The sequence below is a fragment of the Callorhinchus milii genome, unplaced genomic scaffold, assembly GCF_018977255.1.
Source record: "Callorhinchus milii isolate IMCB2004 unplaced genomic scaffold, IMCB_Cmil_1.0 Scaffold28, whole genome shotgun sequence".
Lineage (NCBI taxonomy): Eukaryota > Metazoa > Chordata > Chondrichthyes > Chimaeriformes > Callorhinchidae > Callorhinchus > Callorhinchus milii.
The window spans coordinates 4,265,827-4,293,176 of NW_024704769.1; the positions used below are offsets into that span (position 1 = coordinate 4,265,827).

At 46.9% G+C, this 27,350-nt stretch overlaps 3 protein-coding genes across 3 annotated transcripts; all 3 read right to left on the reverse strand.

Moving 5' to 3' along the window:
- Positions 1–3,137: 3,137 nt before the first annotated feature.
- Positions 3,138–7,901, reverse strand: LOC103187830 (transcriptional activator protein Pur-beta). Its single transcript, XM_042344549.1, has 2 exons — positions 7,021–7,901; positions 3,138–4,857 (listed from the first exon to the last, which is right to left on the reverse strand). Exons 1-2 carry the CDS (start codon positions 7,858–7,860, stop codon positions 4,765–4,767), a joined length of 933 nt encoding a protein of 310 aa, XP_042200483.1. The 5' UTR covers positions 7,861–7,901; the 3' UTR covers positions 3,138–4,764.
- Positions 7,902–9,078: 1,177 nt separating this feature from the next.
- LOC103187801 (cytoskeleton-associated protein 2-like) lies at positions 9,079–19,490 on the reverse strand. Its single transcript, XM_007907462.2, has 9 exons — positions 19,384–19,490; positions 18,028–18,100; positions 16,599–16,665; positions 14,853–16,099; positions 12,648–12,852; positions 11,958–12,116; positions 11,130–11,202; positions 10,543–10,750; positions 9,079–10,272 (listed from the first exon to the last, which is right to left on the reverse strand). Exons 1-9 carry the CDS (start codon positions 19,442–19,444, stop codon positions 10,050–10,052), a joined length of 2,316 nt encoding a protein of 771 aa, XP_007905653.1. The 5' UTR covers positions 19,445–19,490; the 3' UTR covers positions 9,079–10,049.
- Positions 19,491–20,866: 1,376 nt separating this feature from the next.
- Positions 20,867–25,509, reverse strand: LOC103187802 (interleukin-1 beta). The gene is made up of 6 exons (XM_007907463.2): positions 25,386–25,509; positions 24,692–24,749; positions 23,870–24,095; positions 22,981–23,145; positions 22,343–22,470; positions 20,867–21,817 (listed from the first exon to the last, which is right to left on the reverse strand). Exons 1-6 carry the CDS (start codon positions 25,442–25,444, stop codon positions 21,605–21,607), a joined length of 849 nt encoding a protein of 282 aa, XP_007905654.1. The 5' UTR covers positions 25,445–25,509; the 3' UTR covers positions 20,867–21,604.
- Between the last annotated feature and the right edge of the window lie 1,841 nt (positions 25,510–27,350).

The following is a 27,350-nucleotide window of genomic DNA, read 5'->3' on the forward strand; positions in this document are numbered from 1 at the left end:
ACAGCCCTCAGTTGATGTACCCGCCTGTCTTGTCTGCACACCTGCAGAGAAACAGTCCCACGTGCAGAGCACAGAATCATCACGTTAAGCTTCACCAGCGGAACTCAAGCAGCCCATGAACCCAAGGCACCTTCAGCCACAGCCCAACTGCAGCTCAGTGAAACAGGCCCTGGTTAGACTAACAACTTATTGTAGAGTTTGGGCACAACACGACATGTCAAGCGACTGCTGGGATGGTGGAAGGCGAACTAGGTGGACCTCGATCTTCCTTTGCCCAACAAATTCTTATAAAACTAACAGCTATAGGTCAGGTCACCTCTTAATTATGACTACAGAGTTCCAATCTCCATTCTTAACACGCAAGGGTTGGCGTGCACAGCCAGTGATTAGCTGATTAGATTAACAAAAAAATGAACACGAACAGTTCCAGCAGTTATAATGGTGTCAAAAAGAAGGCGTAATTCAAACAAATTTAAAGATACTGATTAACTGAATAACCCGTTAGAAAAAAGAACAAGCTTTTTTTCTTGGGTGGTGGAGAGAGGAATTATAACATAATAATAACCCTTGTATTTGATACAGCGCCTGATCACGTCTTCTGGACGTCTCCAAGCGCCTTCACAGGATACACTGTAAAGTAAATCGACTGCATATTCTGTGGGCAAAACGCGGCAGCCAACTGTGCCCAGAGGAGTCCCTCCCACAAACGGTCGTGGATTGTGTGACCACATTAACGGGGGAGAAAAAAAAGGTAGGTGACCTCGTAGCTGTGGGCACTGAAGGTGCCAGTGTCCTGGTTCCGCTAGTAAAACTAGTTTAGTCTGTGCTCCAATCACTTTGTCCTGCGATTGCTGAGAAACATGTTGACAACCAGCACAGAAGCCTACAATATAAGAATTTTTTCCTTTTCTATACATTAGCTCTCCGCATAACATAGAACAATAGTATTTTCTGAAATACACCTTAATTTCAATTGCAGCCTTGAGAACATCAATCTAGAGGATCTGGTAATCTCTCCCCCACCCGCCTCCTCCTCCACCCCCCACCCCCCCACCCCCCCCCCTCCCACGTTCGAGTAAATAATTCTAATTTGCAACAGGAAATCTGAAAAGGCCGTCTTATAGAGAGAATTCAACTTCCTTCTGCTTCGGGTTCTGACAACAGAACCGCTTTCAAGCCAGTCTGATTGGAGTTGGACATTTTATGTGGTGCGCTTGTGGGAGCAAAATCCTGCAAATGTGGGGGCCTAACTTTTTTGGAAGAAAGAGAATTCAGAATTGGTCAAAAGATCTTCCTTCAGTGTCTCTTTGCTGGAACGGCTCCCTTTAAGTCAAAAAAAAAACCCAAGCGACTTGCATTGCAGTTGGTAGCACCCAAGCCTTGACCTTCTTATTGCCCGTAGAGTTGCTATACGGGGCACTGCGGAGCACGCCAGCGGACTGGAGTGTGTTGCCTGAGGGGGAAATGCCCCCAAAATGGAGTGTTTCCACACACTAAGGTCGAACACCTCCCTACGTGTGTGGAGAAAAAAAAGCCGGCTAGCCAGATAACCGACCCTTTAATCAACACGTCATCAAGCTTTTGACAAATATCCCTGTGAAGTGGTTCTCTCTGAAGCGAAGGAAGATAAAAACTCTCGATGGTAAAGCCGGGCCGTTTGAGATCTCATCAGCCGCCGTGAACAATTTGAAAAGCAAAAATAATTTTCACCGGGGGCTGGAAACCCCCGCAAAGTGACGAAGAGATTAGAAAACTGCGGCCTCACTGTCTATGTAAGCATAGCCCCCACCCCCCTCCCTATCCAGCTCATAGTTTCAAACAAATCCCATTGGGAAAAGGAGTCTATTGCACTTGTGTCAGGAGAAAACACTTTCTTCGCTGTGAAGAAACAGGGAAACTCATTTGGGTGAAAGGAAATACTGGGGGGGGGGGGGGGGTTACCCCCAAAAGAATAGGGTTCAATCAGTGGATGGACTCTCCCTGACTCTATGGGGTTGAGGGAGGGGGGGGGGGGCAGGGGGGGTGAAGGAGAGCAGATGGGAGAGGAGGGGAAAAGAGAATGGGGGTGGGGGGGGCAAAACAGATGGCAGGGTCTGTTGAAGTCAAACACACTCAACAAAGCCACTCCCCCCCCGCCCCCACCACCACCACACAGCAACCAGGAGGCAAAGCTGAAAACTCTCACATTGTCCACTCAATGACAAAGTGATAGCACCTTCCATCAGATCCTGTGGGTCCGTCCATTCCTACAGCGCCTCTGCCAGCGCTCAGCTGCTCTCACACTCCTTCACCCACCCTCCCTCACCATCACCACACCTCGGGAGAACAGGAACACGCGGCGAGCTGCTCCCCCCACCCCCAAACACATCTCGCACAGCCAAGAAAGTGTCGTTCTCTCAGACCAGATTTCACATCGCATCAAATTGTCCCTGGCCAATTCTATCTTGTACGGATCGTTATCCCATCCGCTCCCCAACCCCTCCCTCCGCCCTCCCTCCCTCCCTCCCTGGAGATTTTATTGCCTCAAATTTCTCAACCAAATACCCCACCCACAAAAAAAATATTACTTACTCTGCCCTGAGCCTACGTGGCAGATTTAAAGTTATACAACAACGACCCCCACCCCCACCCCCCCCGCACAAAGCTTCTAAACGGTGTCCTTGATCTCGGAGGTGCCGACATTCCTTTTTCCCCCAACGTTCAAACTCTAAGCCATTCAGCTGTGAAACGCGAGGAGGTGCACATATCCTGAAACATAACCCTCCTCTTGCTCCCTCACGTTTAGTTTAAACCCAGCCAGACAACGCAGAACACAATCACACTGAGCTCTTGCTCAGGGGGGTGGGGAGGGTTGTTGTTGAGTTTTAAAAGGAGATTTTTTGAGGGGAAAAATAGAGAAAGATAAGTTGTTTCGCAGAGATGGGTGTTTCCTCGCACAATTACGCATCACATATAAACCAGCAACTCACACGATCAGGTAGGAAATGCCTCCATTCTTAGCGAAACCATTCAGAGCATTTCAAAGGGAAAATACTGCAAAATAATAAATAAATAGGGCGGCCAAAAAAAACCAAACTCGAAAATAAACCAAAACTAACATTCCTGCACTATTTGAAATAAAAAAAAACACAAGGAAAAATTATTGATCCCTTTATAGCAATGGTTTGTGCTAAGGTTAACAGATCAATGTTGTTACCTATCTTATCCAACATCTAAGTAGTTTTGTGGCGTGCAGTACATAAACATTTCTTTCTTGGGAAATAGAAGGGGGTGTTTAAGTAAGCGAAGTAACTTTGTGATACAATAATTTGATTTAAAAGCAAATGCACATTCTCAAATCTGGAAAAGTCAGTTCGTACTGTCTGGATATCAGTTAATAAAAAATAAAACTTAAAAAAACAAAAAAAGTACGTCTTACAAGGCTTGACATGCTGTCTCATCGGCCTGCTTTGCACAGTAGCTGCAGAGCTAGTTACAAGAAGTCTTTACTAAGAGGTTAACATGTTCAGACTAGCAGCAGAATTTCTACACTGAAGCAATTAACATAGCCCAAAATACTGTAAACTGCACGATTTAAGGAACAAATTCACAAACAGAACAGGCCACATTATTCTCCTTATTCTGAACTCATCTTACTCCTCACTGCATGCTAACCGTGACAGCAGAAACTATCTGCAACCAGCACTGTCCTTCCGCACTCTATTAACGGAAGCAATTAAACCTCGATAATTTATTGCCCTCTCCCTCCCTCTCTCTAATTTAAAAACCGTTGCAATCTTCCACGTAAGAAACAAGATAATTTTTTTTATCGTAGAAGATATAAAGAAATATTATAGCAACGAAAACAACTTTTTGTCTTAAAAAAAATCATCTCGATTGTCCAGTATTTAAAATAACCTTAAATTTTTTTTCCCCATAAGACCTTTTTTGCCTCGTATGGAAAGACATCTTCTTGAATCGTTGCTGGCTTCAGTGATCCGATCCTGTTTCCTCAAATCATTTTCTCTCTCCTGTTGAGGTCATATTTTTTCGCCTCTTTTTATTTTTTTTTCCGTTTGCTCCCCTTATAGGAACTTTCCTCTTATTTTTGTGTGTGTTATTATTAAAACTCATGCTTTTCCTCTTGCTTGTCTGAATTGCTGATGTTTCAGTGATAACGACGCTTTTCCACAAATAACAGTGTGTATTTTGCACAAATCCACATCTTCCTTCTGAAGAAATCGCTTTTTTTTCTTTTTTCCCTCTCTCGCTCGTAATAATATATATTTATTATTTGTTTTAAGTTGCAAGTCCGTTTGTTTCCTCCTTTTTTAAGATGACTTTTTGACTGCTCAATTCAGTGATATAACGGTGTTTCCCCAACAAAAAAAAACTATCGATTTGATTTCTTTTTTCATTTTTCCTTCTCTTTCTCTCTTTAGCTTGTCTTCGGCTTTTCTTTTTTTGTGTTTCGGTTTTAAACTTTTTCTTCTTTGCAATCGAATCGAAATCAAATCGCAATCAAATCGACCCAATAAACCCAAATCTTTTGCTCTTTGTTATTTGATTTTTTTTAATAAAACGTCTTCTTTTTCTTCATATTCAAATCGTCCCGAATAAAACCCAAATCTTTTTTTTAAACTCTTTGTTATTTGATTTCTATTTCTCTCTCGCTTTCTTTTTCTTTCTTTTTTTTGTCTTGTTTTGTGTGATTGATTTCGTTTTAATTTTTAATCTTTTAAGCATTTGTAAAAAGACCATTACTCATTTTTCCTCTCCCTCTTTTCAATCGTCGTCCACATCTTCTCCATCAGAATCCTCGGTTCCTCCACCACCTCCTCCTCGCCTCTCGAAGAGCATTTTATCCCGGTGTTTGTCCTGGATAAGAACATGAGAATTGTTAGACAAAAGAGGACCAAAGTCCATCTAGTTCAACTTCCACCCTCCTGGCAGTCGTTTGACATGTTGTGTCCCAACCTATATACTGTATCCCCAGATATTATTCTCTATCTAATTTGCTCTTGAAACAAACAACACTTTCTGCTTCCACCAATGGAGCCTGTTTTGTACAATTACTACTCGTTCACTGAAGTAGCGCCTCCACAGATTGTATTAAATTTATCCCCTTTCAATCACAGGCCATATCCCTCTGGTTCTACTGTTCTTGGCAAGATAAAATAGCTTATCATGGTCTACATTATCCAGTCCCTTCAGAATCTTAAACACCGCAATCACATTAATAATAATAATAATAATCCTTGCATTTGATATAGCGCTTTTCACGTCGCCCCTCAACCTGCTCTTCTCCAGCATGAACGTGCCCAGTTTATCTAATCATTTCTTGCATTCCAGTCCCTCCATCCCCTCAATCATGTCAGTTGCCCTCCTCTGTATCCTCTCATTTTCTGCAATATCCTTTTTATATTGCGGTGACCAGAACTGCACACGGTATTCCAAGTGCGGTCACACCAGTGATTTATAAAGTGGCAGGATTGCCCCACTATTTCGGCTCGATATCCCTTTTGGAATATTGCCCTCGAGTCCTGTAGCTCAGTGGTTAGAGTGCTCGCCTCTCAAGCGAGAGGAGATGGGTTTGATTCCTGGGCAGGAAGTTTCCTTACTCCACGATTGTTTGTGGGACACTGCTGTGCGCAAATGGCTGCCGTGTTTCGCCCACAAAATACAGTCAATTCCCCTTACAGTATAACTTGGGAAGCGCTTTGAGACATCTCAAAGACATAATATCAAATGCAAGGATTATTAAAATTATTATTAAAATGTGCTTTGCGACGTCTCACGCACGTCTTAAGGCGTTATATCAAATGCAAGGAAGAGGATGATTATAAGGCCTTTTAGCGTCTCAGATTAATTAAATGTTAAACGTAATCAATACATGAAGGGCTCCATATCAATGTACATTTGTATGGTCTTAATCTCAGATCAAGGCTGAATAACAAGCAAAGAGTTGTCATTCTATCCTCACAAAATATACAGTCTCTACAACTTCCAGTCCTGTCCTGTGCCTATTCAGGTGGATGATAAAGATCCCACGGGCACTATTTCTCTCTCCCGGTCTCCTGACTGACAATCCCCCAAATAGAATTGGTCACTCCCTCCATCACTGTTTGTGGGATATTGTGGGACACCGGCTGCCGTCTTTCGCCAACAAAATACACAGTCACTACACTTTACTGTATGTCCTGTGAGGCGCTTCGATGATATAAGGCTGTATCAAATGCAAGGATTATTATTATCTATAAAGTGGCAGGATTAACCCCAACTATTTGCCCTTTTAAATGCAATACCACCCAGCATCTGCCCGCAGTGACTACACTTTACAGTGTATCCTGTGAAGCGCTTGGGAGACATCGCGATGATGCGACAAGGCGCACTATCAAACGCAAGGATAATTATTATTACCATTACTTTCAACAGAGCGGCTTTCACATCCGGAGGACGTTTCAAAAGGGTTCGCAGTAAAGCGGAGCGACTGTGGTTTGTAGAACAGAACATGGAACCGAACCCCATAAAAAAGGCTACAACCACAATAACCCCGGCATTTGATATAGCGCTTCTCAAGTCTTCTACACGTCTCAAAGCGCTTCACAGAATAGATGGTAAAGTGAATTGACTGTATATTTGTGGATTGCGCCCGGCAGCGTCCCCACAAACAGCCGTGGGTTGAAGTGACCAATTTATTACAGCAACAAGAAGAGAGCCTCGGCCGTTTGACCCGGCGCCCCGAACGCCTCCGCCGAGACGCCTTCCCGGGGACGCGCCCGAGGCCGAGCGGGGACGGCGCGCCCACCCCCCCCTTCTGCGGGGCGATCGGCCCGCGAAGACCGCCGCCGATTGGCTTCGCGGCGGGTTCTGCTGAGCGCTTCGGGACCTGACGAGGTTATTACACACATAGATATATATATATTATCATTAAATATAGATATATAGATATATAAGCGCAGCCCAGTTTGTGGGCGTCAACAACAACAACGACCACCACCTCGGCGCCCCCCCCCGTCCCCCCCAACCCCACCCCGTTACCTGGATCTCCTTCATCTCCTCGGCGTACTTGCTGAAGGCGCTGCCGAACTTGGACCAGGCCTTGTAGGGGACGGTGATGGAGTTCCGGTACGAGGGCTTGACCTCGCTCACCCGCATGAACACCCCGTACTTGTTGGAGCCCACGTCGAAGAAGAAGCGCTTGCTGTCCACCGTGATGGACGTGCCCTCGGGCAGCTCGGCCTGGCCGCACGGCTCCTCGTCCACCCCGTAGTCGTCGATCAGCTTGGCCAGGGCGTCCCTGAACTCGATCAGGCCCTGCGCCGGCAGCGCGATGGTCTGGCCTTGCGCGCCCCCCAAGCCCGGGCCTCGATTTAACGTCTGCCGGATGCGCAGGAAGCGGCCGCGCTGGTTCTCCTTCAGGTCCATGTAGTACTTGCGGTTCTCCCGCACCAGGAACTCGCTCTTCAGCGCCCGCCGCGGCTCGTCCGCGTTCATCCCTCCGCCGCCGCCGCCCCCCCCGCCCCCGCCGCCGCCCGCCGCCGAGTCCGAGGTGTCGGTCGGGCCGAGCTGCGCGTAGTGCTCGATGAAGTCGCCCAGGTAGTCGCGGAACTCGGCGGCCACCGCCATGGACAGGGTCAGGCGGCTCTTGTTGCCGCCCGCGCCCACCTCGGCGATCTTGATGAAGCGGCCCTTGGCGTTCTGCTTGACGTCCAGGTAGAAGCGCTTGTTCTGGATGTCCACCCGCTTGGAGGCCAGCTCCTGGGTCTCCTGCTGCTGCTGCTGCAACAGCCCGCTCCCGCCGCCGCCGCCCCCGCCCCCCCCGGCCCCGCCGCTCCCGCCGCCGCCGCCTCTCTCGCTCCCGCTGTCGCCCTCCGCCATCTTAGCTCTCAGCTCAGCCGCCACAGCCTCTCCTCTCTCCCCCCTCCCCCACCACTCGCTCTGCGGCCGGGGCTCTCGCGAGACTTCAGGCCACCCACCGCTCTCGCGAGACTTTTTCAGGCCCCCCCCCCTACAGCTCTCGCGAGGTTTCAGCCGCCGGATCTCGCGAGATTTCACTTACCCCCACCCACACACACCCCACTCCTGTAGCTCAGTGGTTAGAGCACTCGCCTCGGTTCGGTTCCAGGCCCAGGGCGAGGCCTCGGGCAAGTTCCCCCCACACATAATAGCCCCCAATAATACTCCCTCCGAAGCCAAAAGGCAATAATAAATTGGTCATCTTCAACCCGCGGCTGTCTGTGGGGCACTGCTGTGCGCAATCGGCCGCCGCGTTCGCCCACAAATATACAGTCACTTCACTTTGCAGTGTGTTCTGTGAAGCACTTTGGGACGTCCTCCCGACGTGAAAAGCGCTATATCAAATGCCAGGATTATTATTATTACTATAAAGCGCTCCGGTGTTTGTTGTTAATAATAATGATGATCTAATAATTGTTGTAGCGACTGTGCGTTGGGGGGGAACGCAGCTCTCGGTACCGACTCGGCCACCTCGATGAAATGGCCTTTGACGTTCTTCCTAACCATCCGTCCAGGGTGTTCTGGATGTCCGCCCGCTCGTTCCGCCTCCTCCACCTCTCTTGCTTCCGGCCTCCACCGTCTTAGTTCGCCGCCAACCTTCCTCTCCGTATGGAGGTGCCGTGAGATCCCCCCTCCATCGCGTACTCCCCCCTCCCTGATGGCCAAACATCGCAAGACGGCACCTCCGACAGTGCACCGGAGTCAGCTTAGGCGGTTGTGGGTTCCAAATCCTGACGTGGGGCTTGAATTCACAATATTCTGACTCAGAGGCGAGATTGCTAATAACTGAGCCAGACCGGGGGGACAGATACCTTTGAGCATATATTGCAACTGAAGTTGCCTACAAAATATGCAGCCACTACACTTTGCAATAAATCCTGTGAAGCTCTTTGAGACATCCTCCTGTCTGGATCCAATGCGAGGATTATTATTCATTGACAAATGATTTGCTTTTCAGGATGAGAGCCACAAGAGGGAGACGTTTCAAGGAATCATTTGTGAGCACATGTTTTGCCAGTCCCAGCTTATCCACTGTACAGTGTATCCTGTGAAGCGTTTTGAGACATCTCGACATAAGGCGCTATAGATATAAATGTAAATTGCTGTTCAGAATGCATGTACTTTGCACCAAGATATAACAAATGCAAGGCCTGGCCAACAATCTCCCAGATAAAATTGGGGTAGGAAGGGAGGGCTCCGTCACTCGCATGTTGCTGAACACCTTGGAAAGCAGTCAACTCTCGCAGCGGACACATCTATTTGCCAAAGCTCCACATGACCTGGATGAGGTTCTCGCTAGTTAAACTCCCAACATATTCTCTGAGGTCCCCAGGCCTCGGCTCTTGCAAATCAGTGCCTAGTAACAATTAAATAAGCCGGGTGGTTCCTTCCGGGGAAGAGTGCAGATTGCAATCAGATACAGGGACATTTCCATACACATTAAGCAATGGTAAAGTGTTTTTTCCAAGTGTTGCCGGGTAATCTGAAGATTGATGGTTCATAAAATACAAATTTTATTATTGCTTCATTCTACAAGTTCATAAACACATTTTTTTTTACATAAAAAGAGACACCAAAGCCTGGATATGTAGATTAGCTGTCACGCAGCTTTAGTTATAGTGTGATCGGAACGCAAAACCCTGACATTGCTCAGAAAATCAGCAATGCACCTGTTAATGGCGATGTGTTTTGAAGCGCAGAGTGAGCCGGCTGTCTTTCTATGTGAGTGCAAAAGCGCTGAACAACAAGCGTATCCCCATTATTCATAGATTCATATCATGTTACGATACAGAAGGAGGCCATTCGGTCCATCGAGTCTGTGCGGCTCTTTGACAGAGCGTCACTCTCACTAACCCCAGTCACCAGCTTTCTCCCCATAACCCTGCAAACCCGTCTTCCCCAGATACCTGTCCAGTTCTCTCTTAAAAGCTGTTATCACTTCACTACCCTTTCAGGCAGATCATTCCAAATTATGGCAACGGTCTGGACCTCCCCACCTCCAGCTCTACTGTATATTACACAAATTGGCTGAATTAATATATATATATATTTTACAATTCCTCCTGCAAAGTCTCGTTCTCTCTGTAAAAAAACATGTCCACGTCCTCCATTGCCAACAGCTCACCCAAGGAAGTCACACAGGGATCGTGGTCTTTCAGCCCCGGGGGGAACAAGGCAGACAAGTGCTCGATCCGGACAGAACGGCGGACCGGAGTCAGGAACTTCAGGTTCTGCCGGCCAACGGTTTGACTGCTGGCTTGTTTCTCTTTCCCTCTGTAAGGATAAGCATTCCATGTGAAGGAAAACTCAGTGATCCTGCTCACTGAACCAGTATGAAACTCAACACCACTGTGGATGGGACGCTGCTGTGCGCAATTGGCTGCCGCGTTTCCCCCACAAAATATACAGTCAATTAACTTTACAGTATATTGTGTGAAGCGCTTTGAGACGTCTCGAAGACGTGATAAGGCGCTGTATCAAATGCAAGGATTATTTATCCCAAGGCGCTGGACAGTCAAGAGTTTTCACCTTGGATTCTCTTACCTTTGAACCCGGGGGGTGGCAGTGACTCGGTGTTTGATGATGCAGGAACCATGCTGGGTTTTGTGGCCAGTCAGGATGCCCAGTGTTGCTATATGTGGTATCTCAGGCACAGAGGCTTCACCCTCTTCACTGCCACTTGGCTTCTCCTCTGCCAATCCCGGGCTCTGCTCAGTAACAGTACTCTCCGTGGAAACAGGGGCAGCGAGGGCTGAACAGAGAAGCACATCCCGTTACACTTGGGGAAATTGTGGCAAGAAGTTTCTTTAAACCTATCACTTCACACACACCTCCTTGTTTGCCGCACATCCACACTACTGTGAAGCCCTCCAAGACATTATCTACATGAAGGGTGATCGCTACATAAATACAAGTTGTTGCTCTAAACTGAACCATGTGTAGCTGTGAATTCCCACTAACAGGAGGCAGGCTGTGTGGTGTAAGAGATGCAATATTACAGGGGTTTTTTTAAATTTGGGACTGATGGGATGTTTTTATCTAACGATCACAAGGAAAACAGATCACTTTACTTCTCTGTAACACACTGGGCAGAAGTGAGGGGGAAACAGGCTTTGAGGCTATGAACATACCTGTGCAGGCTGCTTGTGAGTTTGTGTTTCTCATGAGGACATCGACCAGGGCAGATCGGAGTTGGTCCACAGGCTGGAAAAAACAAGTCAGGTAGTTATGGGTAGTTCCTTGATAGTGCTGCAAAACACAGTCACTCAACTTTACAGTGAATTCTGTGAAATACTTTGAGACATCCTCCTATGTGAAAGGCACTGTATCAAACAACAACAACATAAATTTATATACTGCCCTTCATGCGGGAGACAATATCTTGGAATGCTTAACAGTGGTGGAGCCAGCTGTAAGGATTATTAATCATTATTTTTTATTGTTATTATTTATTTTATTGTTAAATTATTATAGGTACTGGTCTCAAGCAGCAGAGACCAACTGTATTGCCCTTTAGCTGTTCTACACAATATTCACATGGTTCAGTACATAAACCCCACTAACTTTACAACTAAATGCAGTAAATTCTGTACAGTTGCTCTGTTGAGTTTGTACCCAATCTGAAACGTGCTGCAGTTGCTTCAACAACTTGCATTTATATAGCACCTCGGAGCGCCGAATGTGACATGGTGTACACACCGACCTGGAAGGGGGGGGGGGGGAGGTGACCGAAGGCACCATCCAAGGGAAAGTCTTCAGGTGTGATTTGAAGACGAGCAAAGAGGGCAACAAAAAGGAGGAATTTATATTTTTTAAACAAAACACTTTAAATACAAGGCTGCACCCAACCAATCTGTGCCAGCCTTTGTATTCTCTGTGTGCCTGTCCAGGCAGAGTGAAGATCCCAGTTATGAAACGCTTTCAATCTTTCAGTGGTTCGGGTTTGTGTGTATAGTTACCTTTGCACCAGCATGGACAGCCTGCTCAAACATGGCAATGACGGCGTCTATGCTATCCGTGAGTTCCAGCAGCCGTGCTCGACAGATCCAATACTTGGCAAACTTCTCCCTATTGGGAATGTTCTCCAGCACCGCACACACCCCTTCAGTGGGATGGCCCTGACACAAATCAAAGCAAACCACAGAGATTTCAGTCACAACGAGGGACAGTATAGTCCAACAGACTATCGCTGGAGGAGGAACATCCCAACTATTAACTGACCTCCTGAGCTATAACTAAATAGGTCAGAGAAGGAAAGGATCCTTTGAGAGAAGTTACTGTTTCACCTCATTTAATTCCTTAAAATAAAAAAAATTGATAACTCAATCCACGACTATTCGTGGACATTGCTGTGCATTATTGCCGCGTTTCCCCCACAAAATGTAGTCAGTTACAGTATATTCTGTGAAGTGCTTTGAGACTCTTTGAAGACGTGATAAGACGCCATATCAAATGTAAGGATTATTATACATTGATAGATTTTTGGTAGGTCAGATTATTAAGGAATATCGGGAGAAAGTGGGAAATTGGAAGAATTAGTTGAAGTACAGATCAGCCATGATCTAATTAAATGGTGGAACAGGCTCGAAGGGCTGAACGGCCTCCTCCTGTTCCTATGTTCCTACTATTATTATAGTACTATTATTTACCTTGTCAAGTAGCTTCATACAGTTGTCCAGCATACAGTCTACCTGATCGGCCAGACTCCTCTGCTCTCCCTCCTCTTCAATGGCCTCCCAGAAGGAATCCTCCAGTTTCTTCTTCACAGATATGGATGCCTGCCTTAATGGAGTCGGCATGGCTGGCCGTTTGTATGTCTTCCCCTTGGCAGCTAACCACGCCTCAAGTTTTTTCCTGTAGGTGAAACATTAATGGCAAGATTCAGAGCGACGCAATACATTAACAAGTAAGGGAAACGAGAGCTTGTCAGCGCATTGAGAATCAGCATCAATTAAACAGGGAGAGGAGTTACTACTGTAATTTGCAGCACCAAAGACTCAATACCAACTCAAGTTCAGTGCTGCATTCATTTATAACAGTGCTGGGTCCTCAACACTGTACTCATAAACTCCTTCATGTGGCCAACACTATAACACTGAGCTCACGCCCACAAAACAGAGTCACTACTGCACTTTACAGTATATCCTGTGAAGCACTTTGGGACATCAGCCAATGTGAAAGCTCTGTAACAGAAGTAAAGATTATTCATTGTGTATTGTGGCCATCATTTGGATTAAGGTAGCCATAATAATAAAAAGGACCTGCTACATGAGCAGTAATAAACCTTGTTATTTCATCAAAAGCTCAGGCAACAAGGAATCACTTTCACACTTTTTTGACTAAATTGTTTTGTTCAGAACCAACCAACCAGTTTACAACCAGCTAGAGAGACATCGATATACTTTGAAGATCACAGTAACTGGTGGGACAGATGGTGAGTTTATTTTATCTCAATACTGACAACACATCAACTGTTCCCATTGTGCAGGAATTTTACAACTCATCAGATTAACAACTTGCACTTATATAGCACCCTCCATGCAGGGTAGCGTCTCAGAGTGCTTAACACTCCATCCCACAGTCCCTTCACCTTGCTCTCAACCTTGCCTCCTTCTAGGCCCATCTCAAGATCCTCCTCTTCGACTGTGCCTTTGGTAGCCCTCCTACCCCTGATCCCAATCCCTGACTGTCCAGCGTCTTAGGACGTCCTCCCGACGTGAAAGGCGCTGTGTAAATGTCATTTGTTGTTATTGTTGACACGGATTCAAGTTAGAACAACTTCAGTTTCTGGAATATCGTTATGGCTGAGTTTATTTAAAAACCATGAACTAGTCAGCTATAATGCTTCCCTTGTGTGGATGTACTGATTCCAAACCCTACCTTAAAATAAACAGTGCATTGCAACACAGCTCTGAACCACTCAGTCAGTACACATTACAGTGAATTAAATGCATTAAACTGCAATGATGTGGATAATCAAATTCAGGATAGAAAAATGAAAGTTACTTAAGTTGCGCAACAGTTTATGTAACATAAGAACATAAGAAATGCTAGACGAGAAAAGACCAAGATGCATCCAGTTTGCCTTCCACCTTCCTGGCGGTTGCATGCACATATGTCCCGAACTACCTAAGTACCATAGCCCATAATGTTATTTCCTAAAAGAAAACCATCTAATCAGTGTTTGAAAGAAGATACCAGAGCCTTGGGACGTCCTCCCGACATGAAAGGCACTTTACAAATGTAATTTTGTTGTTGAAAGAATCAACATTTCCTGCTTCAACCATCTCCCTGGGGAGCCTGTTCCACATGTTCACTAGTCGCTCAATGAAATAGTATTTGCGTACATTCATTCTGAATTTAACCCCCTTCAATCGCAGGTCGTGTCCTCTGGTTTTACTATTCCAGACAGTTGTAATAGCCTGTCATGATCATATTGTCTAACCCCTTCAGAATCTTAAAAACAGCAATCATGTCGCCTCTCAAATTTTTCTTTTCCAACGTGAACATGCCAAATTTACTTAGTCGTTTCTCATAGTCCAGTTCCTCCATTCCCACAATGGTTGCCCTCTGTATCTTCTCGATTTCTCTAATATGCTTTTTATACTGCGGCAACCAAACTACACACAATACTCTAAGTATGGTTTCACCAATGATTTATACAGCGGCAGGATTACCCCACTATTTTGGCTTGCTATTGATCTTTTGATACATCCCAACATCTGGTTTGCTTTATTCACTGCCACAGTAACCTAACACTTTAGCGAGCAAAAGCCCAAGTTACACCATCGGGAAATAGAATCAATAATGTTCACGGAACCATTTTACTTGATGAAAGATTTAAAAAGGATTACTTTCTGTCGTCCTGTTCTTGTAATAGCATGTTCCCATAGCTGGGGCCTCGGTAGACTTTGACAGGCTCCGTTGCTGCCCTTGTTGGCTTGGTTCTACTATGTTCCGCCCCAATTCTTCTCTTTACATTGGTTGCTGGAATTCCAATTAATCTCCACGCTGAGCTTAAATTAGGCCTTGCAACAGGTTTCAGCCCTTTCACTAGTCCGTTCCCAGTGGCAATGGCTGAGGCATTAGCCTTGGTTCCTGTGGCCTGTGCAGGTGGGCGAGCGCTCGTTCCTGCGGTGGCCTGCTTCGAGAACCTAGTGGATTTTCCAATTGCAGATTGCTGGGCATGCTCAGAGACTGTGGCGGTGTGCTTGGGAACTGTACCCTCCACTCCATTTCTGTTGGCTCTGGGAGCTACTCTGCCCACACCAATGGTGTGACTTGTATGGGAGGCCATGTTAGCTGGGCCAATAACTGTGTGTGCTTTTGCATTAGGGGCCACCTTACCTATGCCACTGTTTTTACTTGTATTTGCCCTGGGGGGCACTTTAGCTGTCGTAACAGCTCTGTGTGTATTTGCCCTGGGGGCCACCTTAGCTGTAGTAATGGTTCCATTTGTCTTTGACCTAGGGGGCACTTTAGTTATAGTAATGGTTCTGTGTGTATTTGCCCTGGGGGCCACCTTGACTGTGCCAATAACTCGGTTTGTATTTGCTGTGTCTATTCTGACTGTTTGTCGCCAGCTGCTCGTTCGGTTTGATCGGACCTGGTCGTTTTTTAACGCTTGTTGTTTTGGAGCCTTGAAGACAGCTGTGTTGTCCCAGCACCGAGCATTTCGGTTGCCTTGGTCAAGAGTTTGTGCAGCACCTTTCCGTTGCTTGGCTTGTTCACTTGATCTGTGAAGGAGGTTGTTGGTTTGTGTTGATGTGCCAGTCACAAGGCTAGAATCACACTGGCACTCTGCTGGTTGCTCACACTGCATGGCACCGATCTCTGTACCAGCCTGGGTTTCAGTGGACTCCACTGGAAATGAAGGGTCTTCAGTTTTGATGAGAGCGATGGCATTCCTTGCTTGAGGGAAAACAAGCACTGTAGGCTTTTCCTCAGCAGTTGACAGAGCTTTGGAAAGGGCTTTCTTGGTTGCAGTATTGCCCTGCTTCTGGGACTTGGCAGCAGTAGGCCGGGCATGATTAGTGGCTGTTTGGTTAGTTGTGCCTTTGAACTTCGGTTGTGGGGCAACAACGCCCTTCGGGTTACCTCTCTGAAACAGCAACAGAAAATACGGTCAGTGTTGTGCAAAATAATGAAACTTTTTTTTCAAATGGTCATCAGTTTATAATGCTTCTGATCAACTCTTCGGAAAATTAAACAGCAAATAAACAGCCACAAAAAACAGACCCAACCCATCAGGGATCAGTCTGCTGATGGAACTTTATTAATACACATTGACATTTGTACAGGGCCTTTCATTTCCGGACGTCATACCCAAGCAGGGGTTGGGAGCCGAAAGATGACTGAAGGTATGGTGAAAGAGGAAGGTCTTGAGACGTAGCGCGAAAGAGGTGAGAGAGGGGGTGAGTTAGAGGGACATCGGGATGGAGTTTAACCTGTCTATTTTAAAAGGTGAGTACGCATATCTTGTCAGAATCAGGCTCACCCATCATGTCACCAAGGTTAAACAGCCTTTGGACACTTATGAAAGGCCTGCTACACAAGTTAGCAACGTTGAGAGAGGGGGGAAAAAAAAACTCCTTACTTACCAATGCAGCCTTGGGTTGAGGTGCTGGAGGTTGGATCTTATGATTAGTCCTGTCCCCCAAATAATACCTAGTATACAGAGAGTGGGCGAGAGGAAAGCAAATATGAAAATAATGTGAAAGGCAGCTATTTTATTGGGTCCAAAATTTTACAAGTAAGAATGCTGAATTTTAGAGCTTTGCCTCTCAATTACATACCCAAATGGCAATCACAGTTTTATACAACCGACAAGAAACTGGACTGAGAGAGTAGGTGGGTTAGAGGCTTTTAGCTTCTCTGAACACCCCCCCACCCACCCCCCACAAACGAGAACTTCCAGCCGGGGGTCTACGGGTTCACTGCCTTTGAAGTTTATCAAAATTCCCATTTATTTTAAACTCAGCAAGTCTGAGTTCAAAGACAACTGAAATAAAATTGAAACACTTAAAGAAACAGCTTCAGGGCATTACAGATAGGAGAAAAAAAACCAGTCCGTCACACTACATATAAAGTGTTGCTTTAGGCATTAAGTTGACGATCTCATTTCAACACTAACAATCAAAACTTTATTATTCCAGTAATTTAAATTTAACACACAAATTGAAACCACAACTGCTTCTAGATATTAAAAACGTAAAACAAAAACCACCATCTACACCAGGAATTCAGACTCAGCAGACCAGAGTCATTTTATCCTAGAGGGAGAAAAACTAAACCGACCCCATTAAAAAAACGATTTAAGTAAAAGTTACAACAATAACTTGTGTTTATATAGAACCCTTCATGTGGGCTAGTGTCACGGAGCCATCAACAACAACAAAATTACATTTGTATAGCGCCTTTCACGTTGAGAGGACGTCCCACGGCGCTGGACAGACAGATTTATGGACTTAGTTAAAAAACGTATAAATAAAAAAATTGATTTTGGGTGAATATAACCGATTTGCTAAGGGATATTTTAGTTAATTAATAAGTAATTAAGGGAATAAAAATAAAAATCGCAGGTTATAAAATACTTTTTCTGGGTCTTTAGATAAAACATGTAAGTAAGGGATATATATGCTAGAGCAGTTAGACAGAAGCATTAACAATGTTGGGTTGTCTTCTCTTTGACCGTGCCTTCAGCTCCCCTCTCGACTCTCTACCCCCTCCTCGCTCCCTCCCTTCCCTCCCCCTGACCATTTCCCCCACTGCTCGGGTCCTGACCCAACTGTACAGTGCCTTGGGACGTCCTCCCGATGTGAAAGGCGCTCTATAAATGGAATCTTGTTGTTGTCTTTCTGGATCAATTAAACACCCATTGAGGCTGAAAAAAATCCCCCATTAGAAAAGGTGCACTGGGTTACAAAGAGAAACAGGCATCAAATATTGAAACTCTTGACAATCAGAGCCAATTGCAATAAACATGTTATGCTATAACGCAACACCTGAGGAGGATTTGTGCAGACAAACCTGGCGTTGGAGCCTTGGCTTTTCAATTTCCCTTTTCTCACAAGATATTCTTGAAGCTGCTGCCTTCTCTGTTCTGTTTCACAAAGAAAACCAAGAGAAAATGATAACACAGACCATTTGAATCTGTACCTACAACAGCACCGGAGCTTTCCAGAGGTGGGAGTCCTGTAGCATAGTGCTCAAAGCACTCATTTGCCTGGCAAGCGAGGGAGACCTGGCTTCAATTCCCAGGCGGAGCGAAACGTTGGGCAAGTTTCCTTACTCCGCACGCCTCTGTTTACCCAGCACTAAGTAGGAACCTGGTTTGTTAGTCGATTGGCGGATCGCTTTCCGGGTGTAACAATCCCTTCAGAGGAAATAATGATAATAATTTGGACACTCAAATTATTTGGACCGGTTGTGGGGTACGCAATTGGGCTGCTGCTGCGTTTCGACCACAAAGTGCGGTCAATTCCCTGTTGTACGGTGTATACGGTGGAGCGCTTTGAGACGTCTCGGAGACGTGATGAGGCGCCGGGGTCCAAGTGCAATAATTATGAGTGATCAACACTGCTCATGTTGGTAAACAAGTGGTTTTGACCAAAACCACTGGATCAACCGCAGAGTTTATTACCGGCGGCTCCTTATTCTCGGAGTTTCATAATAGTATTACAAATACTAAGTTTTTTGAGGCTGAGGGGGGGCGACAGACCTTGGGCTTGGTGGTGCCTGTGTGTGTGTGTGTGTGGGGGGGGTTTACAGGCCCAACAATACCCAGGGTGGGGGGGGGGGGGAGTGTGTGTGTGGGGGGGGGGGCGGGAGAAGGTCTGGGGGATGTCTGTGGGTGGGGGGGGATGTGGGGGGGGGGATGTCTGTGGGTGGGGGGGGGATGTCTGTGGGTGGGGGGGGGATGTCTGTGGGTGGGGGGGGATGTCTGTGGGTGTGGGGGGGGGATGTCTGTGGGTGGGGGGGGGATGTCTGTGGGTGGGGGGGGATGTCTGTGGGTGGGGGGGGATGTCTGTGGGTGGGGGGGGATGTCTGTGGGTGGGGGGGGGATGTCTGTGGGTGGGGGGCGATGTCTGTGGGTGGGGGGGATGTCTGTGGGTGGGGGGGGATGTCTGTGAGTGTGGGGGGGCGATGTCTGTGAGTGTGGGGGGGCGATGTCTGTGAGTGTGGGGGGGCGATGTCTGAGTGTGGGGGGGAGATGTCTGTGGGTGGGGGATGTCTGTGGGGGGGGGGATGTCTGTGGGTGGGGGGCGATGTCTGTGAGTGTGGGGGGGCGATGTCTGTGAGTGTGGGGTGGCGGCCTGAGCTGCTCCCCCGGTCGGTCGCAGCGCCCCGGAAGGTGCGAGAAGGGTGTCCGGCTGCGGCCTTTACCTGAGCTGCGAACCGGGTCCTGAAGTACCACCGGACGGTGAGGTGAGGCCGCCGCCGCCATCCGCTCGCGCTGAGAGCTTCTCCCCAACCGCCAAAACGATTCAAACCCGCCCGCGCGAGCAGCCCCCGGATTGGTCGCTCCCCGCGCCGCCTCCGCGAAACGCGCCCCTCGGATTGGTCGCTCCCCGCGCCACCTCCGCGGAACGCGCCCCCTGATTGGTCCATCAAACGCTCCTGCTCCTTCGTTGGTTTCTATGCCAAGCAGCTCCCTCCCCCCCCCCCCCGCATGAAACGCGCCCTCCGATTGGTCGCTGGCAGCCCCGCTACCTTCAAACTGACCAATCGCAGCGGTCATCTCATTTCGACCCCACCCGCCACGCTCGGGCGGCCCGGCGGCGCCTCCTAGCGGCTGCTCCCTCAACAACAACAACAACAGCAGCAACACACGACACGACGTTCACACGGCGCCTTTCCCGTCGGGAGGACGTTTCCGAGGCTCTGGGACAGTCAGGGGATTTTGAGGGGTGGAGGGCAGGGCAGGGAGGGAGGGTGTGGGGGGGGGTCAGAGGGTGACCGAAGGCGCGGTCAACAAGGAAGGACTTTGAGACGTGTTTCGAAGGAGGGCGCGAGGGAGGGAGTGGGGGGGGTGGAGCAGGCCGGAGCCCCCCCGAGCGGTTGATATGGGGTTGGCAGGTCACGAGTCCTCGGAAGGCGAGGACGAGGATTTTGGAGTGGGTGTGGGTCAACTGGCGGCCCGCGGGCCACATCCGGCCCCCTCCCTCCAATTTCATCAGGGCCCACCCTCTCCCTCCGTGACAAGACTTGGGCCCTCCTGATTGGCTCCTCTCCGCGCCGCCACACCTCAGGCACCGGCGGCCCCGTCATCCGTGGATGCATTCCACGCCTCACCAAGTCTTGTCTTGTTGACCTTCAACTGGAGAAAGTTCGCTCTCCTCTGGGACTTGATGTCCGACTTGATGTCTAGACATTCAGTGGCCCTGGGGTCCGCGGGTGGAGACACACAGACAGATAGAGTTGGGTATCAGCTACGTACGTATGGAAGTTGACCCCTCGTCTGCGGATGATGCCGCCAAGAGGGAGCATAGCACGTACGTGTTCGAAGAGGAGGGGACCAAGGACAGCGCCTTGAGGAACGCCGCACGAGACGGAGTGGGGGCTGGAAGGGAGACAGAGACAGTGGAGACGGAGTGGAAACGGTGCGAAAGGTAGGATTTGGACCCTTGAGAATCTTAAAAAAATGGTATCATATCGCCCCTAAAACCTCCCCTTTTCCAGCGTGAACATGCCTAGTTTATCGAATCGCTCAAGGTCCAGTTCCACCATCCCCTCAATCGTTCCGGTTGCCCTCCTCTGAATCCTCTCAATCGCTGCAATATCCCTGCGATTGATTGATTGATTTTTTTTTTTTAACTTCTTCAACGCAGAGCTCGGGAAACATCGCTTCGAACTCAGTAATAATTTATTTCAGAAATGTTTTAATGCAATAGTTTATCCCAACAAAACAAACAGAGTCAAACAATAAATAATAAAATATTAAATAATAAATAATAAATAGCAATAATTAACTGCCTTATCTATTTCAGAATTGTATTCATTCAATAATTTGTCCCAACAAAGTAAACCAGCTTGATCAATAAATAATAAATATTAAATAAAATAAATAACAATATTTACCATAGCAAGACCTTCAATAAATTAACAATAAATAGTTGGATCCCTGCACCATTTTCCAACAAAATAGATTTCACTACATATTAAATATATATATTCTTTAAAAGTGAAAAAGTGGCAAATATTACTAAACTTCTTGGTCAAATATAATCCTTCAGTCAACAATAAGCAAAAATGGTATGCAAATGGAGGAAGCTTATAATAATAATAATAATAACCTGCATTTGATATAGCACCTTATCACGTCTTCGAGACGTCTCTAAGCGCTTCACAGAATATACTGTAAATTGTAGTGACTGCATATTTTGTGGGCGAAACGCAGCAGCCAATCGCGCCCAGCAGTGTCCCACAAACAGTCGTGGATTGAATGACCAGGTTATTATTATTATTTTTGTTTGATCAGTTACTGACCATATATATATCTCCCTCCTAAAGTGCATTGAAAATCGTGTACTTAGTACATACATATGCTCTCTAAACCAACATTGCCTGATGTGGGTTTTTTGGGATTCTTGGACGCGGGTGTACTTCACATGGAGACTGTGAAGACAGTTATTCTGTTCTTCTCCTTCACCTCCATCTCCACGGTCTGTCTGTTTTTCTTTGATGTACTGATGTACCAACCACGGTGATTGGCAGACTCGAACTCGAAGGTCGATCCCATGTCCGATACTTTCTTGAAGAAAACGAATCGAAGTTGCTTGGTCGCGCTGCTGATGTCGTTCAGGTTATTATTCCATTCCTGGGTGGAAGGATGCAAAAGGCCACGTTTTAAGAACGACGACAAGAATAAGAACAACCCTCGCGTTTTTGACATTGGCGAGACGTCGCAAAGCGCCACGCGGGAGTTTACTTTGCGGGCAAACCTGGCAGGCAATTTATGTGCAGCAACAATAATAACCCTTGGATTTGGTATAGCATCTTATCATGTCGCTGAGACGTCTCAAAGCTCTTCACAGAATATACTGTAAGGTGTAGTGACTGTGTATTTTGTGGGCGAAACGCAGGAGCCAATTGCGCACGGCAGTCATGGATTGAGTGGACTGAGTGGCTAACAAGTGGGTTCCTACTTATTGCTCGGTAAACAGAGGCACGTGTGCGGAGGAAGGAAACTTGCCTAAGGTTTTGCCCCGACCCGTCCGGGAATCAAACCCGAGTCCTCTCGCTTGAGAGTCGAGCGCGCTAACCACTAAGCTACTGGCCTTCACAGTGAACGCAAACAAGTGTGAACAACCGTGAATGAGTGTGAACGAGTGTGAACGCTTACCTCCACTTGTAGCTCAGGGTTAGCGTGAGGCTTGGTACATGATAGGAACATGTTCTTGCCTCTGATTCCCAGGACCACTGGCTGGTAGTCACCTGAAAATGTCCTATAGTGACGGATGTCCAGGGTCACTATAAATCACAAAAAGAGAGTGTTACACAGCAGTCAGGAGCAAGAGATAGCTTTAAACATGGGAGAGTTTTCCCTCGACACCCCATAATAATAATAATGATCCTTGCATTTGATATAGCACCGTATCACATCTTCGAGACGTTTCAAAGCGCTTCACAGAACACACTGTAGCACAGCAGCCAATTGCGCACAGCACTGTCCCGCAAATAGTTGTGGGTGGAGTGACCAAATTATTATTATTGTTATATTTTTTCTTTGAAGAGATTATTACACCCGGGAAAAGCAATTGACTAACAAACGGGTTTCTATTTACTGCTAGGCAAACAGAGGCATGTGCATGGAATAAGGAAACTTGCCTAAGGTTTTGCCCCGCCTGGCCCGGGCATAGAACCCAGGTCCTCTTGCTTGCGAGGCGAGACCTCTAAACCACTAACTAAGCTGCAGGATATAGCCGGAGCTAAAAGTACGCTATCATCAAGTACAACAGGAAAAGAGCAAACGGAACGTACCTTCTTGTTCAGTTGTTTGTAGGAAGAGAGCGATGAGCTTGCTGCTGGGTGAGAGGACCAGACATTTATCCTCGTAGTCTCTCACCTTCCGAGACTCGCTCTTCCAAAATCTATAGGAGCTGTTGGATCTCGTTGAGTGATCGTAGCTTATCCTGGTGATGGCCTCTACAGGAAGAACAGAGACTGTTATTCACAGGGGGAACCACTACAACAACAACAACTTGCATTTATATTGCCCCCTTCACTCGGGGTAGCCTCCTGGAGCACTTCCCTATATAGGAACAGGAGGAGGCCATTCAGCCCCTCGAGCCTGTTCCTCCATTCTATAAGATCTTGGCTGATCTGTACCTCAACTCCAATTACAACAACTAAATTACATTTGTAAAAGGCCTTTCACACCGGGAGGACGTCCCAAGGCACTGGACAGACAGAGGGGGGGAAGCAGGGAGATCGAAAGCACGGTTGAAGAAGAGGAGGATCTTGAGATGGGTCTTGAAGGTGGCGAGGGAGGGGGCGAGGCAGTGGGACTGCGGGATGGCGTTCCAGAGGGTGAGGGGTAGAGTGGCGGAAGGCCTGCTCGCCAATAATGTGGCGAGTGAGGCCTTTGCCCCATATCCCTTTGATACCCTGACCTAACAACATCTATTCACCTCAGTCTGATCAGTGTGAATGGATCCAGCCATAATCCACAGCCCTTTGGGGGAGAGAGAAGGTTCAAGATTCCCACTCGCTTTTCTGTGAAAAACTACCCCTGATTTCACTCCTAACTGGCCCGGCGCTAATGTTAAGATGATTGTTCCAGCTCTCATCCCCTCTGGTTAGAGGGAGTTAAGAGAGAGGGAAGTCCCTGCTGCCAGCACGATTAACAAAGCAAAGAGTAAATCCTTACCCTCGATCATGTGATTGAAGCCCAGTAGATCGCTGTCCTTGAAGGTGGCGTTAGTCATCTTCTTGAACTTCTCCACGGCTAGGACCAGAGTGAAGACTTTCTGGAGGGAGCGAGCCGGCTTGCTGTTCACGGAGGCTGAGCCAGGAACCTCGAGCATCTTCAATTGATAGCTTTCCATCTCGGGGCTGCTGTCGGCTACAGCCACGGACGCCTCTCCCGAGGGGTTCTGAAACATGAGCCACACGGTCAGATCGGGTCCTTCGCCACAGACACAAGCCCCTCACAAACTGCCCCCCACCTTCCCAACTCGTCCCATTTTACTTCTCAAATTCTTTATAATTATCAATAATAATAATCTTTGTATTTGATATAGTGCCGCCGTATCACGTTGTCGAGACGTCTCAAAGCGCTTCACGGGATGCACTGTAAGGTGTAGTGACTGTGTGTTTTATGGGTGAAACGCGGCAGCCAATTGCGCACAGCAGTGTCCCACAAACAGTCGTGGATTGAGTGATTAGTTTTATTTGGGGGATTGTTGGCCAGAATACCAGGAGAGAGAGAGACAAACTCCCTTCTCTTTTCGAATAGCTCCACCTGATCAAACAGGCACATCCAGGGAGTGAGTGAGGTTTAAAGTCTCATCTGAAGGGCGGCGTCTCTAACAATGTGACACCAACCGAGCCAGGCTGACAGCTAAACACATCCCGAGGATCTCACAAACTGTGTTTGACGTGATCTTCAACGTCCCACCGTTATCAGCCGTGAACAAACAAAATCTTAAGCTGTACGACCAGTGGATGACACTGAGGTGTTGGGTCTTACCTTGATCACAAAGTTAGAAGAGATGGACTTGTGAGTGGAGGTGAGGTCAATTGGACTCCTAGACAGCGAGAGAGAGAGAGAGAGAGAGTTCCAATTAGTTAAGCCACTGTATGTACCTCAGTTATTCTGCAACAACACATGGATTCTTAAAAAGGGTTGGTTAGTGCAGTTCATTTTTGATGAGACCCAACAAATGCATTTTTGCTTTAAGTAGCAAAACGGAACTCCTCTCCACCCCAACTGCAGTGTAGGACCTGAAAGCGCGGCCGCTGATGGTGGAGCGGAGGGTACGAGGGACAAGCAGGAGGCCAGAGCCAGCCGATCGGAGGCAGTGGCAGGGGGGAAAGCAAATCGGAGTGGTAGGACGCAAAGGGATTTATTTGTAGGCGAGTGAGAGGATCTTGAAATCGATGCGTTCAGTGACAGGGAGCCAGTGGACTGGGGTGATAATAAAAAATAACAACCCTTGCATTTGATATAGCACCTTATCACGTCTTCGAGATGTCTCACTAAAGCACTTCACAGAACATACTGTAAAATGTAGTGACTGTGTACTTTGTGGCGGCCAATTGTGCATAGCAGCGTCCCCACAAACAGTGGTGCGTTGAGTGACCAAATGATTATTATTAGAGTGTGGAATCTAGTGCGGGTGAGAATACGGGCGACGGAGTCTCAATGTAAAACAAAAGCTTACCTGACAGTTTCACTCCCGGCATTGGGTTTCACTGATACTGAGCTGCCTTCAGTCCTCATTCTGGTTGTAACTTGACTGCTTTGCTCGGAGTCGATTCCAAATGTGCTATTCGGTTTGGAAGCTGTTGTGTACTGACTGCCTGCTGAGTGCCTCCCCATTTATACCCTTGTAGAGACGGAATTTCCTGTGTGGGCGGCACGTTTCAGCCTGCCTGGGAAATTCACAGATTGCATATTTACCGCTATTTAACTCTCTGCCAAGTATCTTGATTTTTCTGTGCATAATTCCTCTGCACATCGGCGCTCGCTTCAAGTGATGATGATGATAATAATAACTCTTGCATTTGATGTAGTAGCGCCTTATCACGTCGTTTCAAGGAATATTTTGTAAAGTGGAATGACTGCGATAAGTTAAGGATATCCTTCCTGCTATCACACAATACAATAGATACAATGAGGAATAAAATTATAATATACAATAATAATGATATAATAGTAGAGTGATTATATATTAGTAGTAATGATCCTTGCATTTTATACAGTGCCCTATCAGGTCTTTGAGATGTCTCAAAGCGCTTCACAGGATACACTGTAAAGTATAGTGACTGTATTTTGTGGGAGAAACACGGCAGCCAGTTTGCACACAGCAGTATCCCATAAACAGTCGTGGAGTGAGTGACCAAATTTTATCTGGGGGATTGTCGGCCAGGACACAGAGAGAGAGAGAGAGAAGAGAAACTTACTTCTCTTTTTGAATGGCAACGTGGGAGATTTTTTAACATCCACCTGAACATGCACAGGTGGGGAGCTCGGGTTAATGTCTCATCCGAAGAAGAGCTTATAGCGGCTTTCACATCAGGAGATGTCTCAAAGCACTTCACAATATATACCGTAAAGTGCAGTGGCCGTGTGCAATTGGCTGCCACGTTTGCTTACAAAATACACAGTCACTACACTGCGCAGTAAAATCCTGTGAAGCGTTTTGAGATGTCTCAACAACGCGATAAGGTGCTGTATCAAATACAAGGATTATTATTATTATGTATTATATTATTATTTGCTGTCAAGTGTAATGACTGTGTGTTTTGTGGGGGAACGAGATAGCCAATTTGCGCGCAGTGACACATCCCCCAAACACCTATTATTATTAGTAAAGACCACAGTCGATCGCCCCAGAACCTTTTCTTCTCCAGGGTGAGACTTATCGGCTCCTCCTGTTATTATTGTGTTCCGTCTATCATAACCTTTGATCTCAGTCACCACGTAGTGGAAAATTAAACTATGCAATAGTAACTCAACGCTTGTGTTGTGCTCTCAATGAATTATGCAAACCGTGATTATGCAAGATGGAGTTGAATATTTTCAAGCTAAAATGTGGAGCAGCTGGGAGATTGTCTTACGAAACTCCATTTAAGTTGGCAATCCCACACCCATTCAGCCCTGCAATGTTACATGCCTCAGCGTTGATTCATCAGCTACTGATCTCAATTGTTAACAAGTTTCCTTGCGCGTGTGTGTGTGTGTGTGTGTGTGTGTGTGTGTTTGTCTTCTTCACCAATTCCCATAGAAGGTGACTGAGTGGGGACCTTATATTAATAATAATAATCCTTGCATCTGATACAGCGCCTAATCACGTCTTCGTGACGTCTCAAAGCACTTCACAGGATACACTGTAAAGTGAATTGACTGTGTATTTCGTGGAAGAAATTGTGCACAGCAGTGTCCCCACAAAAAGTCGTGGCATAAATATTATTATTTTCAAGGGATTATTACCTCCAGAAAAACGATCCGCCAATCGACTAACAACCCGGTTCCTACTTACTGCTAGGTAAACAGAAGTGTGTGTGTGTGTGTGTGTGTGTGTGGAGTTAGGGAGCTTGTGTAAGGTTTTGTCCTGCCTGGATATTGAATTGAACCCCAGTCCTCTGGCTTGCGAGGCGAGCACGGTAATCACTATACATGCAGT